At 37.7% G+C, this 15444-nt stretch overlaps 1 protein-coding gene across 15 annotated transcripts in view; it reads left to right on the forward strand.

Annotated features, from left to right (window-relative positions):
* The window catches only part of KIDINS220 (kinase D interacting substrate 220), a 116644-nt gene that overhangs the window by 73972 nt on the left and 27228 nt on the right, over positions 1-15444 (forward strand). Inside the window, exon 23 of one of the 15 annotated variants that reach the window (XM_033176629.1) lies at positions 10112-10697. The exons of the other annotated variants lie outside the window; for them this stretch is intronic. Within the exon in view, the coding sequence (XP_033032520.1) occupies positions 10112-10193 (82 nt within the window). The 3' untranslated portion in view covers positions 10194-10697. Of the gene's footprint in view, positions 1-10111; positions 10698-15444 lie in introns of those variants that run through there. 15 annotated transcript variants of the gene reach the window in all.

A 15444-nucleotide genomic window follows, 5' to 3' on the forward strand; every position in this document is an offset into this window, starting at 1 on the left:
TTCTTTATTTTGATACTTTATTTTGATGTTTAAAGAACAGTTGAATAAGTTCTAAGGGTACTTCAGAATGGTAGCCGTTTTCCATTTCATTGAAATAGCAGTTTGCTATACAGACACTATGGACATCTAATTTATGACTTTAATAGACCTGTTATTTTTAAATTATTCAAGTTATGGTGTTTCTATACATTATTTAGGGCATTCTCATAATAAAATGTCATATTTCATGATAACCCCTCCTGATACTCACCCAAAACTTTCATAAGCTTCATTTTATCACATCTAGTCATCTCATACCTCTTGCAGCTCTCACTAACCTGCTTGCTCTCTCCATCATTTTCTGGGTGATGATCAGCTCTCCTTCCCTCTCTTCCCCACCATCATTTGGCCTGGATGATGCGCAGGCTTGTTTGTGTTGCCTGTGGACTTAAGTTATGAATGTGGATAGCATGAAAAATGTAACATTAGTTTAGAGGAAGTTGTCGCTTCATCTCGTTTGTAGTACAAAGTCCATCCTTTGTACTGATAATTTTTCTCTTTAGTTTTTAAGATACTAGCAATATTTATTCCAAAAACTGTTTAATGCATGCTATTTTGGTGTTTTTAATATATAGCTTAGAATCTAAATGAAATTCTTTGTTTTTGATATATTACTTATCTGTAGGTAGTGGTGTTGTCATCATTCAAAATTTATTAAATTACTATCTTTTATATAATGACTGTTTCCATCTTTATTCTCAAAACACACTTGCTTTGACTGCAGAGGTTCAATATTTTATCCATATCTTTATCTTTTTAAAGAGAAAGCCTGATCTAGTTATTTGCAAAATTACAAGATAATTCCCCATATAGGAGAGGAAACTTAAACAGGTTTTTACTGAAATAAAGATTGTGTCATCTATAATAGAAATCATATTTTATCTGGACAGAAATAAATGACATTTGTATATCTGCCAAGTTCAGTGTGAAGAGTGAGCCTGCAGACCTTGTATAAAGATGCCCATAATCAGATGTAATGTTGACCATTCAGTGTGCATTTCTGGATTGGCATTATTTTTCTCCAAGTCTTTGTGAAAATTGGACAATTCAGATTTCTAAAGATAAAGGTGAAGGGCATACTTTTTAAGCTTATTTTGACGTGTCTGTAAATCATGCCTACTTTCATTGTTTGGAGAAAACAGTGAAATGCATTAAAGTAGACGTGTTTGGCTTTTTCTTGGTTTACCTATTTGTGTATTTTGCTACTTATTTATTTTGTTGTTGTTACTAGACTTCTAGCAGCATCCAAAGATGTGAGAGAAATTAAGGGGAGAAAGCTTAAAATTCACTCATTTATTCAGAAGACACTTATTGGACACCTATTATGGACCAGGCACAGTTCTAAGAGCTTGGGTGTATCCGTGAACAAAACCAGCAAAGATCCCTGCGCCGAGGAGCTTGCAGTCTGTCAGAGAGTGATGGGTAATAAACAACATATATAATACATAATTAGCATGTTCAAAGGCAGCGAGTGTGGTGGAAAGGATAAAAGGTAGAAGAGAGTTAAGGAGATGAAGAGTTGTGCAGGTTCTGCGTGAAGTAAGGGGATCAGGATTGTCCTCATGGAGAAGGGAAGAGTTGAGGAAGGGTTGAAGGAGGCAAGAGCGTTTTCCAGGCAGGTATCTGACAAAGCATTTCCAGGCAGAGGGAACAGTTCTTGGCCAGAGAGCACCTGGAATCAGTGTTGGAGGAACAGCAGCAAGGGAGCCGATGTGGTGAGATGGGGTGCAGTGAAGCGAGTACGTAGGAGGTCAGGTCGGGTCACCAGTGGGGTTCATGGACCCCTTTTGGAGGACTGTGGTAAGGACCTTGGCTTTTACCCTGAGTAAGATGGGGATTCATTGCAGGGTCTTGAAAAATTTGTAGCCATTACCCTGATGCTTCAGGGCCTATTTGCTGTGTCAGTGCAGCTTGGCCTGAGTTAGGGAATCCTGTTGATTTAAGGGAGCTTATTTTGAGACTGTCACAGTGGGAAGGGAATAGGAATGAACCTGGGTAGAAAAATTAAGGTAAATGAAAAGTTCAGAAAGTAATTGGCTATCCCACAGTAAAGATGAAATGATGAATAGAGTCGGGCATGGCGGAGTATGCCTGTAATCCCAGCTACTCGGCAGGCTGAGGTAGGAGCATCACTTGAGCCTGGGAGTTGGAGGCTGCGGCGTGCCATGACTGTGCCTATGAATAGCCACCACACTCCAGCGTGGGTGACATAGTGAAACCTTGTCTTTTCAAAGTAATAAAAGATGGGTTATAGAAGTAGCACATTGTGGCATTTTCTATGTGAGCTAGGAAGTAAATAGCCTCACCTACAGTCCTGTTGCAGGGTATTGAAAGAAAACATTATTCTAAACATCTGCAAGAATTTATAAGACTAATTTCCCTTTGTGTCTCCCCGTCTCAATACTTTCTTGTTTCTTAGGATCGTTTTATTCTTTATTTTTTAGTGATGGATTTATAGCCAACTTTTTGTATCATTTAAAAAATTGCCTTCCTTCCCTTTTCTTGCCAACTACATGGGCTGGCTCTCTGATATACAAACCCCTGGCTGAGAGTGAATGAAAGGTGATTTTTGTGGCATTGAAGACTGCTAGGTGTAGGACAGATATCATGGGCAGGAGAGCAACTAATGAGTTGCTTTTAGAGTAATATTGATTTTGGCTTATAGATAGTATGAAGTGCAAGTGATGGTCTGTGCATCTCAAATTGGGCTCTAAAGACAAAAAGACATAATTGGTCAAAGTCTGTATGCAGGCACCAGGTTTCTGCTGGAGTTCCCAGTGTCCTCAGCCTGGTTCTGGCTCCTTCTCCCTCTTACTGTTTACTTTTCATGTGCTTCTCTCTCTGGCCCCTCCCACCTCCTTCTTCTGGTCTCATCTTAAATGTTACTACCTTAGGAAGCCTTTTGTTACCAAGCCCCCATAGTTTGAGGCTTTATTAGGTTAGTCCTTTATGTACTAGTATGTTCTTTAATAGCACTGGCCATAGTTACCTTCTTATAAGTATTTGCATTGCTATTTCTTTAATATTTGTCTCCTGAATGAATACACTTCATGAACTGTAACTTTCTTAAACATTGCTGATTTGTTTTGCTTCTAGACAAGTGATCGGTATTTAGGCAGTAGTGGGTATTTCTGAAAGAACAAAGAAATCTGATGATAACTTTTGGATTGAGGAAGGCATGGATTGGGGAGGTGGTAGATGAGAAGCCTCACTTTATCTTGAAAAGAATACTGTCCATCCAGATACTTCATTCTTTAGGCTTAAATATAGGCAAAATGTTTATTTTGTTATATACCAGTATATCCCTGGGCCGGACACATAGGAACGTCTCAGTACACATTGACTGAAGGATGACTGTATATTTCACCTAACACTTGGTTTCTGCCTTATGTCAGGTGATGCTAAAATCACAGCAATGTTTTTGAAGGCATTCCCCGTAACTCTGAGTTCAGCTGCGTTTCTAAGGTTTCTTACATTCATAATCCATTTATGAATGCCATGGTCTGGTGGGGTTGTTTTGTGTTTTTTAAAATGTTTATTTCAATAGCTTTTGGAGTACAAGTGGTTTTTGTTGCATGGATGGATTATATAGTGGTGAATTCTGAGATTTTAGTGCACCCATTACCCAAGCAGTGTGGATTGTACCTAGTGTGTAGTTTTTTGTCCCTAGCCTTCCTCCCATCCTGTCCCTTCTGAGTCTCTAAAGTCTATTATTTTACTCTGTGTGCCTTTGCTTACTCATAACTTGGCTCCCACTTATAAGTAAGAACATATGGTTGTTGGTTTTCCACTCTTGTGTTACTTCACTTAGAATAATGGTCTCAAGCTTCATCCGAGTTGCTGCAGAATATGTTATTTTGTTCCTTTTAATGGCTGAATAGTATTCCTTGGTGTATATAAACCACATTTTCTTCATCCACTCCTTAGTCAGTGGGCATTTAGGTTGGTTCCACATCTTTGCAATTGTGAATTGTGCTGCTATAAACATGTATGTGCAAGTGTCTTTTTCATATAATGACTTTTTTCCCTTTGGGTAGATACCCAGTAGTGGGCTTGCTGGATCAAATGGTGGATCTACATTTAGCTCTTTGAGGAATCTCCATACTGTTTTCCATAGAGCTTGTACTAATTTACACTCTGGTGGAGTTGCTTTGGATTGGCTACTTCCAGACAGGTTCCTCTCACTTCAGATTCTTCTTACGGACTCAGTTTCTTCTTAGAGACTTGTCAGAATTGTTTTTAAAGGATGACTCCAGTTCTGTTGTGCTAAACATTTTAATTGTGTTCATTTATTAAACAAATATTTATAGAATTTATTATATGTGGGGCACAGTCTGATAGAAGTAGTAGCTAATATATTATGTGAGCCCTCATTCTGTCCCATGCATTGGATTAAGTGCTTTACCTAGATTATCACATTTAATGCAGGTTGCATATCCCTAATCTGAAAATCTGAAATCTGAAATGCCCCCAAATCTGAAACTGAGTGCCAACGTGATGTTCAAAGGAAATGCTCACTGGAGCATTTGGGATTTTGGACTTTTGGATTAGGAATGTTCAGCTGGTACTGCCGACACTCCCACATCTGAAACACTTCTGGTCCCAAGCATTTCAGATAAGAAATTCTCAACCTGTGCTTCTAACCCTAAGAGGCAGAGAGCAGGAGTTACCTAAGACCTCACAGCTGTAACTGTCGCTTCCCCAAGTCTATTTCTGGGGGCCAGGAGCCTGTCCTCTGTAGCTGCCAGCTAGGCAGTGGGTCTGAGATAGGAGAAATATAGAAGTAAGTATTTTAATTTCCAGATAGATTTTAACTTTTCATTGATGTATCTATGAGTATTTAGAATAACTTGTTACGTATCAGTGGGAATGTTATAGCAGGTAGAAATTTTTCTGCAGTGTTGAATTTATCTTTTCTATTAAAAAATGTGAACAACTTATCAACATATACAATCTCAGATAAATGCTTTATTTAGTTCTAATTGTGTCTAGTAACTGTGCTAGGTTTTGGGTGGAAAGCTTTGAAAAATCACTTCTGATATTTAGCACTTAAACATCTGGTACATCTGTTTTTTTAAGCCTTTATACCATTTTTATGTCTACGATATGACTATAATTTTTTTAGGTAACTTTTTCAGTAGGTTTTCTTTTTTTTTCTTGAGATGGAGTCTCACTCTGTTGCCCAGGCTGGAGTGCAGTGGCGCAATCTCGGCTCACTGCAAGCTCCGCCTCTTGGGTTCATGCCATTCTCCTGCCTTAGCCTCCTGAGTAGCTGGGACTATAGGCACCTGCCACCACTCCTGGCTAATTCTTTTTGTATTTTTAGTAGAGACAGGGTTTCACCGTGTTAGCCAGGATGGTCTCAATCTTTTGATCTCGTGATCTACCCGCCTCGGCCTCCCAAAGTGCTGGGATTACAGGTGTGAGCCACCACGCCCGGCCAATAGGTTTTCTTTTACTTTTGATTTTGAATGTATTTTCTCAGCCTTTACTCTCATAATGCCATTTTTAGTGTTTAATGCAAATGTAGAATGAAGAAAAAGTGTTAAGTGTTCGAAAGTCATGTGTTTCTAATGTCATCATGAAAAACTCAGGTATATTAACCCAGATGTTCATTATCCAAAACTCTTATTATACAAGTTATCTTAAAAGATTTAACATTGAAAAAGTATAGAACGCAAGTTCTACAATGTTTGAAATTGTTGGAAACTAACACCAAAGACAATTTCTTGAAATAAGTGTTTTAATATGGAAGAAATATATGTTTAATATGTAAAAAAAATTATTACTTTTGCAGGTTTACAGTTTATTTTATAATATAGTAAGAGCATTATGTATAGTTATATTTTTCAAACAAGTCTGTTTATTAAAGAATTCAGTTTACCAAAAAAGTTACATATGCCTTGGCAGATCAAGTAGCCAACTATTTCCAGAAGTTGATTTTTTCAATAAAGGTTTGTGATTTCAGAATTTCAAATCAAAATATTTAAACACTTTTTAAAATATAAGAATAAACAAAAGTGATTTGTAACAAAAATGCTAGCTAATTCAAATGCTAAGATAATGTGGAGCTGCTGGTGTAAAACCATGCTGCAGTAGTGGCTCCTGTTAGCAATATTCAAAAAGTCCACAAGATGGGAGCATTTCACTACAAACATTATTAGCACATTCGGCCAAAAATAGGATGTAATACATTTTGCTTTCCCCTTCCGTAGAAAAACAAGTGAGAGTTTAATGAAAGATTGAATTTCCTTTTTTGTTGTTGTTTTAAAAAAAATGGCTTCAGGACATTTTTCAGCACTGAGAATCTCTACCACAGGCAAATGAATGGTTTTCTATTCATATGACGTAGTTTGGAAGTGTTGTGCTACTTCTGTCTCCTCAAATTCGTTTAAATTAACTTTTGGGAAAATAGTGGCTATGAAAAAAGAGGAGCGTAAAGAAATTGATCTGCTTACAAATTTGCCTTTAGATATAAAAATATTAAATCCTAAGCATTGTAAAACTTCGGCTCTATACTTTTTAAACATTAAGTCTTTTAAGAGAACTTGTATAATAAAGATTTTGCCTTAATCGGAAACATATTCATAGATCTACTTTGAGTTCAGAGCCTCCTTTCTCTGTGCCTGTCATTCAGATTTATTACCCAACATTTGCATTCTATGTATGATTAATGTAATACACTTTTAGATCTCTTAAAGGCGACAATTGCATAGACAATTCATCACTTGGTAGCAACTTATGATATTACTAGTGGTGCCTAAAACAGCTGTGAAAATTTGATCTCATGTACTTTTGTCGGAACATTTTAAAATATCAAGTATAAACTCTTGATACCAAAAAACGGGCTTTGCTTTTTAATGATAGTCACTATTTTCACGTGGAGTCAGTTATGAGTTATTTTGCCTCTCATCACTTTACTAAAGTCTTCTCTCATTACCCTAGCTGAAAGTATTGCTTTGTCACCTGAATTACTAATATCTGATTACTTGCATGGTCATAACTGGGTAGATATCACGCAGTAATACACTGGTTTTTAGACTTTTACCCCAGTGGAAGCCTTTTTCCAAATCTTATGCAAAAGTCCAATAAATAAAGCAGAATTAATATGTTTATTGATTCAAATTATAACATTTCCTAATAAATTCAGTTAGAAAAATGAGCTATTCTGAAGAATATTAAGATTGGAGAATTGTGGATGACTCCTACAATCCTAAATTGGTTTAAACATCTGTTTGTTTCTCTGATTAGTTTTGGGACTGGAACAGTAAGAAAATTCTAAATCATGAGAAGGTACAAATGTTACCAGTGTTTAAACGTTCTTTGCAATGACAGGATGTTTTCATTTAATCTGTTCGAGAAACTTGAAAGATTAATTGGGAATATTGTTTTATAGGTGAATCACCAATAGTATCTTGGAGTTGTTCACATTTCTTATAATTATTTGAAGTGTTATCTGCTTCTCTGACTCGGTGAAAGTCATGTCATGCAAGTTTTTAATGATTTTTACAGACTTTGCTCAGGCTTCTGGTCTGTAGTGTAGTGTACTGGTTTGCATAATTTTGTAAACAAAAAAGTGCTGATCCGGATTCTGAAAAAATGATGAAGGAAATTAAATATGTGCATAAAGATGGAGGAGAAGCTTTATTTCCAAGTCTGCAAAAAACTGAAACTAAAAGAAAAATCCAGAATGACTTACCAGCACAGCTTATTTGTTGATCTTCTTCAATGTGTTAAAATGTAATATGTAACAGCATTCTTTTCTATTATAGTTTTAAGGAGTTAAAAACGCGTAAGTCATTACCTGAGGGATTTTGAGCCATGTCTGTGGCTCCTGTTTGAACTAGTGCAGTGAGCAGTCGGCAGCTTTTGAAGCAGTCAGGAGCAGGTACCTGCTGTGCTGCTGTGTCCATGATGGGGCTGCATCCGTTGCTTACCTCTCTGAGCCTTAGTTTCCTCATTCTAAAAATGGAAATAATAAATACCTCATGGGATGCAGAGAGAGAAGTTAGGTAAACTAGGTAAAGCAACTGCCTCAGAGAATGGCAGACAGTAGGTATTCAGCCAATTAGTTCTTTTTAAATTTCCTTCTCAATTCTTCATAACTTTTAACTATAGTTTCCCTGTTAGAGTTTATATAAGAAGAGGGATGCAGAGCCCCTAAACGTACCTTCCTCAGAACATTTGACATAGTAGACATGAACGAAGGCAGTGCCTTACCAGTATTGTGCTTGAACCTAGGCAGATACCCCTTTGAGTTTTTATATTTTACCCTCCCTGGTTGTTGATTCTTTTTTCATCCAGCTAGTTGCCAGAATTGCAGCCTTAATGCCAAAGACAGTTTGTGTACATGATGACATTCTACTGAGTTTAAGGGTTTTTTTAATCCTTTAAGTTACATGCATACAAGTTTCCTTCCTTCATATAAAAACGTAATCTTGGGCCCTGATGTTCTGGCCAAGTAGATCATCTTAGACATATACACCCTCAGTGGGAATAATTTTTGTTTAATGTAGAGTAATCTCTTCTGGTGAGTGAGATAATAACTTGGTTTAGCTCTGCCGACGTTTTCCATGGCCACTTATACGAGTGCTGTTATGGTTTGCACCATTGAACCCTAATCACACTGTCCTTAAACATGTAAGTCAGACACATTGGATACTTGCAGATGCCTTCTTTTAAACCAGAAATAAACAGACAAACACACTTGAAGAAGCCATGCCATGATGATCTATTCGGCCTGCAGAGTATATAAGCGCTTCATTGTTTCCTAGTGTAGTTACTCAATAGGATGCCTGAAAAATGAGTGTCAGTGAGAACACCTGGCACTGTTCGCATTATTGTCTTGAGAATATTCTGTGACCACCACAGGAGCACAGATGCCTCTTTTCTCTTCCAGGGAGTTCTTTTCTCCGCAGAGAGCTATCGTGTATTTAATGCAGTCTTCTGTATGTGGACAGCTTCAGCTCTTGGTGCTTTTATTACTTCCGCTGTGGCAGACAAAGTGTCTACTTTCTGACCCCCTAAGCTAGTGTTCTTTCCAACATGGTAGGAAAGGTGACTCATGGAATAGTGATGAAAATACTTTCACAAAAATATTAGGAATGATGAAAACTTACGGATGCAGCAAAGGCAGTGCTCAGAGGGAAATTTATGGCTGTAAATGCCTACATTAAAAAAAGAGAAAGATATTAAATTAATAGCCTAACTTTATACCTTGAGGAACTGGAAAAAGAAGAGCAAATTAAACCACAAGCTAGCGGAAGGAAGGAAATAATCAAGGTTCGAGCAGAGAGAAATAAAATCAAGAATAGAATAACAGTAGAGAAAAGCAATGAAACCACAAGTATTTTCCTTGAACATATCAACAAACTGACAGATCCAGTGTGGAAGTCCAGGCTCAGAGGCAGAGCCAGAGGCCAAAGTGAGCAGAGGTGCCGCGAGTTGGAGTTGCTGCTGAGGCTAGGACCTGTTCCTGAGGATTGGTGAGGGTGAACAGGGCTTAATCACGGTAGATTTTTCTCAAGTACTTTTTTTCCAGTCTGTCTGGAACCTGGGAAGTGAGGATTTTAATTTGGGGATTACACAGGAAAAAACTACAATTTTATGCAGATTACAGGTTGGAAAAGTCATTACTAACATTTCTATCATCAGATTTAATGTTGAGATGGTAACTTATAAAAACCATGCACGGCTGGGCACAGTGGCTCACACCTGTAATCCCAGCACTTTGGGAGGCCAAGGCAGGCAGATCACCTGAGGTCAGGAGTTCCAGACCAGCCTGGCCAGCATGGTGAAACCTCGTCTCTACTAAAAACACAAAAACTAGCCAGGCGTGGTGGCCGATGCCTGCACTGCCAGCTACTCGGGAGGCTGCGGCAGGAGAATTGCTTGAACCCAGGAGGCAGAGGTTGCAGTGAGCTGAGGGATCGCACCACTGCACTCCAGCCTGGGCAACAAGAGCGAAACTCCGTCTTAAAACAAAAACAAAACCAACTAAGAAAACATAGAATTCCAAGTCTGGGATTTAGGAGGACAGAGCCATACTGAAGATGTTATTGTTCAAACACAGATGCTGTGGAGCAGACAGTTGTGACCAAGACCGAATTGGCATTTCCAAGTCAGAGCTAGTTGCCATGTTGATGGAGAGCTGAGAAAAGCCATTTTAGGGGCATTTGCAAATAAGCAGGACATGGAACAGGCCATGACTCCCTCAGAGATGCACATTCACTTGGCTTATCTGCCTCAAAGGACTGAAAAGGCAAATATTCAGAACTTCAGCAATCAGAGAAACTGGCCTTCGTGAGACAATGGAATGATTACTTGAAACATTAAAGAGCAAACAACAGTAGTCACTTCTGCTCCTCTGAAATGAAGACGGCCTCACATATCCCTTTGGAAACAGTCAAGTGTACTTCTCATGACTAAAGGTTAAAGCTGTATGACTGTTGGCATTTACTGAACTGACTGTGACATTTGTAATAAATAAATATTTAAAAAGATATTTGGTTGAAAGGGTAATTCATCTTGATTGAGCCAACTGAGTGTTCTATGTTGTGGGACATGTTGCTTCCCTGCTTTCTTAATGTTAAGTACACTTTCCATCTGTATGGGATTTTTATTCAAATAGTCCTATTAAAGTATGCACTTTTATTGGGGAAAAACAAACCCTATTTTTTGAACCAGTGGTTGCATTTTGTTTGTATAACACTAGTAAATATCTTAACTTTTTTTTTTCATAAAATGAATTTCCAAAGATTGCAGTAAATAGAATAGGCTAGGAAATAGTGTGGGTAGCATAGTCTTCATTTTCTGAATTGACTACTTTATATTAAGCTGTTTGGTTTAAAAGCTTTTGGATGTAGGCCTGACGTTGAGATCATTATTTTAGTGGTTAACTTTACTCTTTTCTGCAGCTAACATTGTACTCAATGGTGAAAGACTGAAATTATCCCTCCTAAGTTACAAGAACAGGACAAGGATGCCTGCTGCTATGAATAAATGCTTGGGTCCTGCCAAAATTTTTTATGTTGAAGCCCAAACCCCCAATATGACATTATTTAGAGTTGGTACCTTTGGGAGATAATTAGGTTTAGATGAGGTCATGAGGGTGGAATCCTCGTATGGGATTAGTGCCCTTCTAAGAAGAAACTAGAGAGCTTTTCTCTCTCTGTAGTGTCCTTGATGTCAGGACATAGGAAGAGGATCATCTGCAAACCGAAAAGAAGGCCCTTACCAGAACCTTACCATCTGGCACTTTGATCTCTGACTTCCAGCCTCTGTAACTTCAAGAAATAAATGTCTGCTGTTTAAGCCACCCAGCCTATGGTATTCTGCTATAGCAGCCTGAGCTAACTAAAATACCCACTTTCACCACAGCTATTCAACTTTGCACTAGAAGCTTTAGCCATTGCAATTGGACAAGCAAAATAAATGAAATAATCCAAATTGGATGATGATTCTATATATAGAAAAATCCCAAAGAGCCCACAAGAAAGCTGTTAGAGCTAATTAATCAGCAGGTACAGATCAACACACAAAGATCAGTTGTGTTTCTGTACACCTTCAGTGAACAATCTGAAAGGAAATTAAGGAGGCAGTTCATTTTACAGTAACATCTAAAAGAATAAAATACCTCAGAATAACTTTAACCAAGAAAGTTAAAGACTTGTACACTGACAACTAAAAAAAATTGCCAAACGAAATGAAAGATCTAAATAAGTGGGAAGACATCTTGTGCTCGTGGGTAGGAAGACTAAACATACTACCTGAAGTGATCTACAGATTTAATATTATACCTATCAAAATTCCAGTGGCCTTTTTTTGCAGAAACAGAAAACTGATCCTTAAGTTCATATGCAGTTGCAAGATACCTCATGCTCGGCTAATTTTTGGTATTTTTATTAGAGACGGGTTTCACCGAGCTAGCCAGGATGGTCTGGATCTCCTGACCTCGTGATCCACCTGCCTCGGCCTCCCAGAGTACTGGGATTACAGGCGTGAGCCACCGCGCCCGGCCCGGGTTTTTGCCTTTTCACAGATGGCAGTGGGCGTATAAATGGACTCCATTTTATCTTTGTTTCTGACTTTTTGGCTGCATTGCCAAGTGGCTGTTTTCTGTCTGTGTGTTCTGTCTGTCTCCCAGAATCTCCAAAGTGTTCTGTACATGGATAGTATTTAATAAATGGGCATTCACTGGTAGAAAGTATTTGAGAGACTATTAGAAGTTAAATTTGTTTCAAGGTAATAAAATTCTAAGGCATTTAAGAGTTTTCTGTGTTTAAATTTTTAAAGAAAATGTGTCTTATTTTTTAACGCCCTACTAAATAATGACATTATTAGGCAGCTACTTTTAGATAAAATGTGATAAATAATACCTTCTTCATAAATTCTGCTCTAAGAATCTGTTTATATTTTGATTTAAAATAGAAGTCTTTTATGTAATTTAAAACCTCATTTTGAATGGAAGTGATATGAATAGTTTGTGCAATTTCTGCCAAGGAATTAATATGGACTTTGTATAAACCACTATCATTTGTAATCAAAATGCTTTTGACTTACATTGATGTTGGCATTAACAAGTATTGCTAGATTGGTAGCATAGAAGGAAATTGCATTTAGACTTACTAGGAGCTCATTGGTGCCTGAGGTTTTATAACGCTTTCTTTGGGCCATTTAACTGCTGGCAACTTGAATTCACATGATTCATAATACTGGAAATTTAAATTCACTCTTAATTGAAAAGTGAAGTTACTTAAATTCTTTAAATGCTAACCTTTGGAAAACTATCTGAAAAATAAAAGCACATATGATTTTGATGGCCCACTGCCAAAAGATTATCATTTACATAAATATCTCTTTCAGCAGAAGAGTTTAACGTATTGAGCTCAGAAGGTTAGAATAGAGACTTCAATCTGGAAGCCAGCAGTAGCCTGTTGGCTTGTGAACAGCAGCATTGTTCATCATACTGAGAACACTGTTGCATTCAGGCAGAAGCAGAGCTGGCATTAAAATGCAGTTAATTTGTTTCATGTGACTTGTCAGCTGTGTGTTTTTATCTAAATCTTTCTAGATTCTCTTTTTAGTATTTTGTGTTCAACTCCTGAAATAGATGAACTACCTATTTAACTGTTTAAGCTCTGATTTTATCGCCACTTGCAACCATTCTCCAGGTTTTCCATTTCATTTTAAATATATTTAATAATCAGTTTGAACACGATTTTAATGTATTAAAAGTAACCCCATCTCACAGGGCTTTTCTGTCTTGTGCATGTGTCTGTGTCTGTAAAAGGAACTTTCTGAAATTAATTAAGATAAAATTGCTACCCTTATTTTCTCACCAGCATCCTATTCTCTTCTTGTTTGCTAATTGTGTTCTCTGGAGTTTTCCCTTAGATGACTTTTAATATTTGGCTACTAGCCAAGTATTGGGTCTGAGCAGTAAAGTGCTAGTCCCAAAGAAATGCTATAACTGTTACTAACATTAGAATAAGGTTCCCATTTCACTTTTTGAAGAGCATGAAAATCTTACTGCTCCTCTGCAACTGTGCTCACTTAGTATAATCTAACAGGTAATATTCTTGTTTAATTGGAAAGATATATTCAGTGATTTTTAAAGAACTTTTTGAGGTATAATTGACATACAATAAACTGCCATATTTAAATTGACCAATCTCAGGAGTTTGATAAATGTGTATACCCACAAAGTCACCACCACAATCAAGAGAGTGAATGTTTCCATCAGTTCCAAAATTTTCCACCTGTTCCTTACCCTCCCTTGCCTCCCTCCTGCCTCACATTCCTAACTTCACAGCAAACCCTGGTCTGCACTGATACTTTAGATTGGTTTGCATTTTCTAGTTTCATAGAAATGAAAACATACTGCTGTGTACTCTTTATTGGCTGGATTAATTTATTGAGAGATTCATCCATGTTCTTTGTATCAGTAGTTCATTTTTTTTATTAGTGCTGAGTAGTAGTCCACTGTGTGGATATACCACCATTTATTTATCCTTCCATCTCTAAGTGGACATTTGGGTTGTTTCTAGTTTTCTCATGTACCCCTTGTCATTTAAATTCTCTTTCTTTTTCTTCTCTTTATCCCTCAGTGATTCGTTCTTGCTTACTGCCTTAGATCAGGAATTGTCAACATTTGACCATTTTCGACCTACAAAAACTACGGTTTCATACAGTAGTGTTTAATAAATGTTTTTAAATGAATATTACTTATTTTTACATTCAAGAGTCTCTGCATGATACAGAATTGTTTACATATCGCTTGAACTCAGTTATACAAAACATTCCGCATAATAAAAGACTAAGTGAGATATTATATTAGCAGGTATTGTGTCTGACTGGCAAAAGTATATGTTTTTCCTGTGTGTTTTTCCGTCTTGTGTATATATGTATATAGTAAGCATATATTACTTTTACAATAGGAAACAAAACCCTTTTTAAAAAAGGAAAAACTTATACTAACTTTTTTTTTAATTTGTGTAATTTATTTGTAAGTTCTTCATTTCTTGTTTTCTTTGCAAAGGAAAAACTGTGGTATTCTATTTAAAAAGCATGGGTTTCAGAACCAGATTCTCTGTCCTAGTTGTGTGACTTTGGGCAGTCTGTTTAATCTGTCTGAGGCCACTGTCATCATCTGTAAAGCGATAACTCAGTGAATCTTCACTGAGCGGTGACCTTAGCCAGCTTAGTTGACCTGGAGCATATGACACGCCTGGGCATGTGCGGCTGGCTCTCCTTCCTGTTTCCCCACCCACGTCCTGCCATGGCCAAAGGCAGTAGAATTCTGGCCGTACACATTGTTACCTTTTTTTGTAACCATACTACTTTTTTGAGTTTCTTTCTCTTTTATTAAAAAAAATATTTTAGACTGGGTGAGGTGGCTCATGCCTGTAATCCCAATAGGGAAGGTGAGGTGAATGGATTGTTTGAGCCCAGGAGTTCAAGAGCCTCCTGGGCAACATGGAGAAATCTTGTCTGTATAGAAAAATATAAAAATTAGCCAGGCTTGGTAGCATGAGCCTGTAGTTTTAGCTACTCCGGAGGCTGAGGTGGGAGGATCACTTGAGCCAGGGAGGCAGAGGTTGCAATGAGCCAAGATTGTGCCACTGCACTCCAGCCTGGGCAGCAGAACAAGATTCTGTCTCAAAAATAAAAAAAAATTTAAAAACTCTAAAAATTAAAAATAGATTTTTGGCTGGGCGTGGTGGCTCACACCTGTAATCCCAGCACTTTGGGAGATTGAGGTGGGTGGATCACCTTAGGTCAGGAGATCAAGACCATCCTGGCTAACATGGTGAAACCCCGTCTCTACTAAAAAATACAAAAACTAGCCGGGCATGGTGGTGGGCGCCTGTAGTCCCAGCTACTCGGGAGGCTGAGGCAGGAGAA

Source organism: Trachypithecus francoisi, unplaced genomic scaffold, assembly GCF_009764315.1.
Source record: "Trachypithecus francoisi isolate TF-2019V2 unplaced genomic scaffold, Tfra_2.0 Lachesis_group17, whole genome shotgun sequence".
NCBI classification, from domain to species: Eukaryota; Metazoa; Chordata; class Mammalia; order Primates; family Cercopithecidae; genus Trachypithecus; species Trachypithecus francoisi.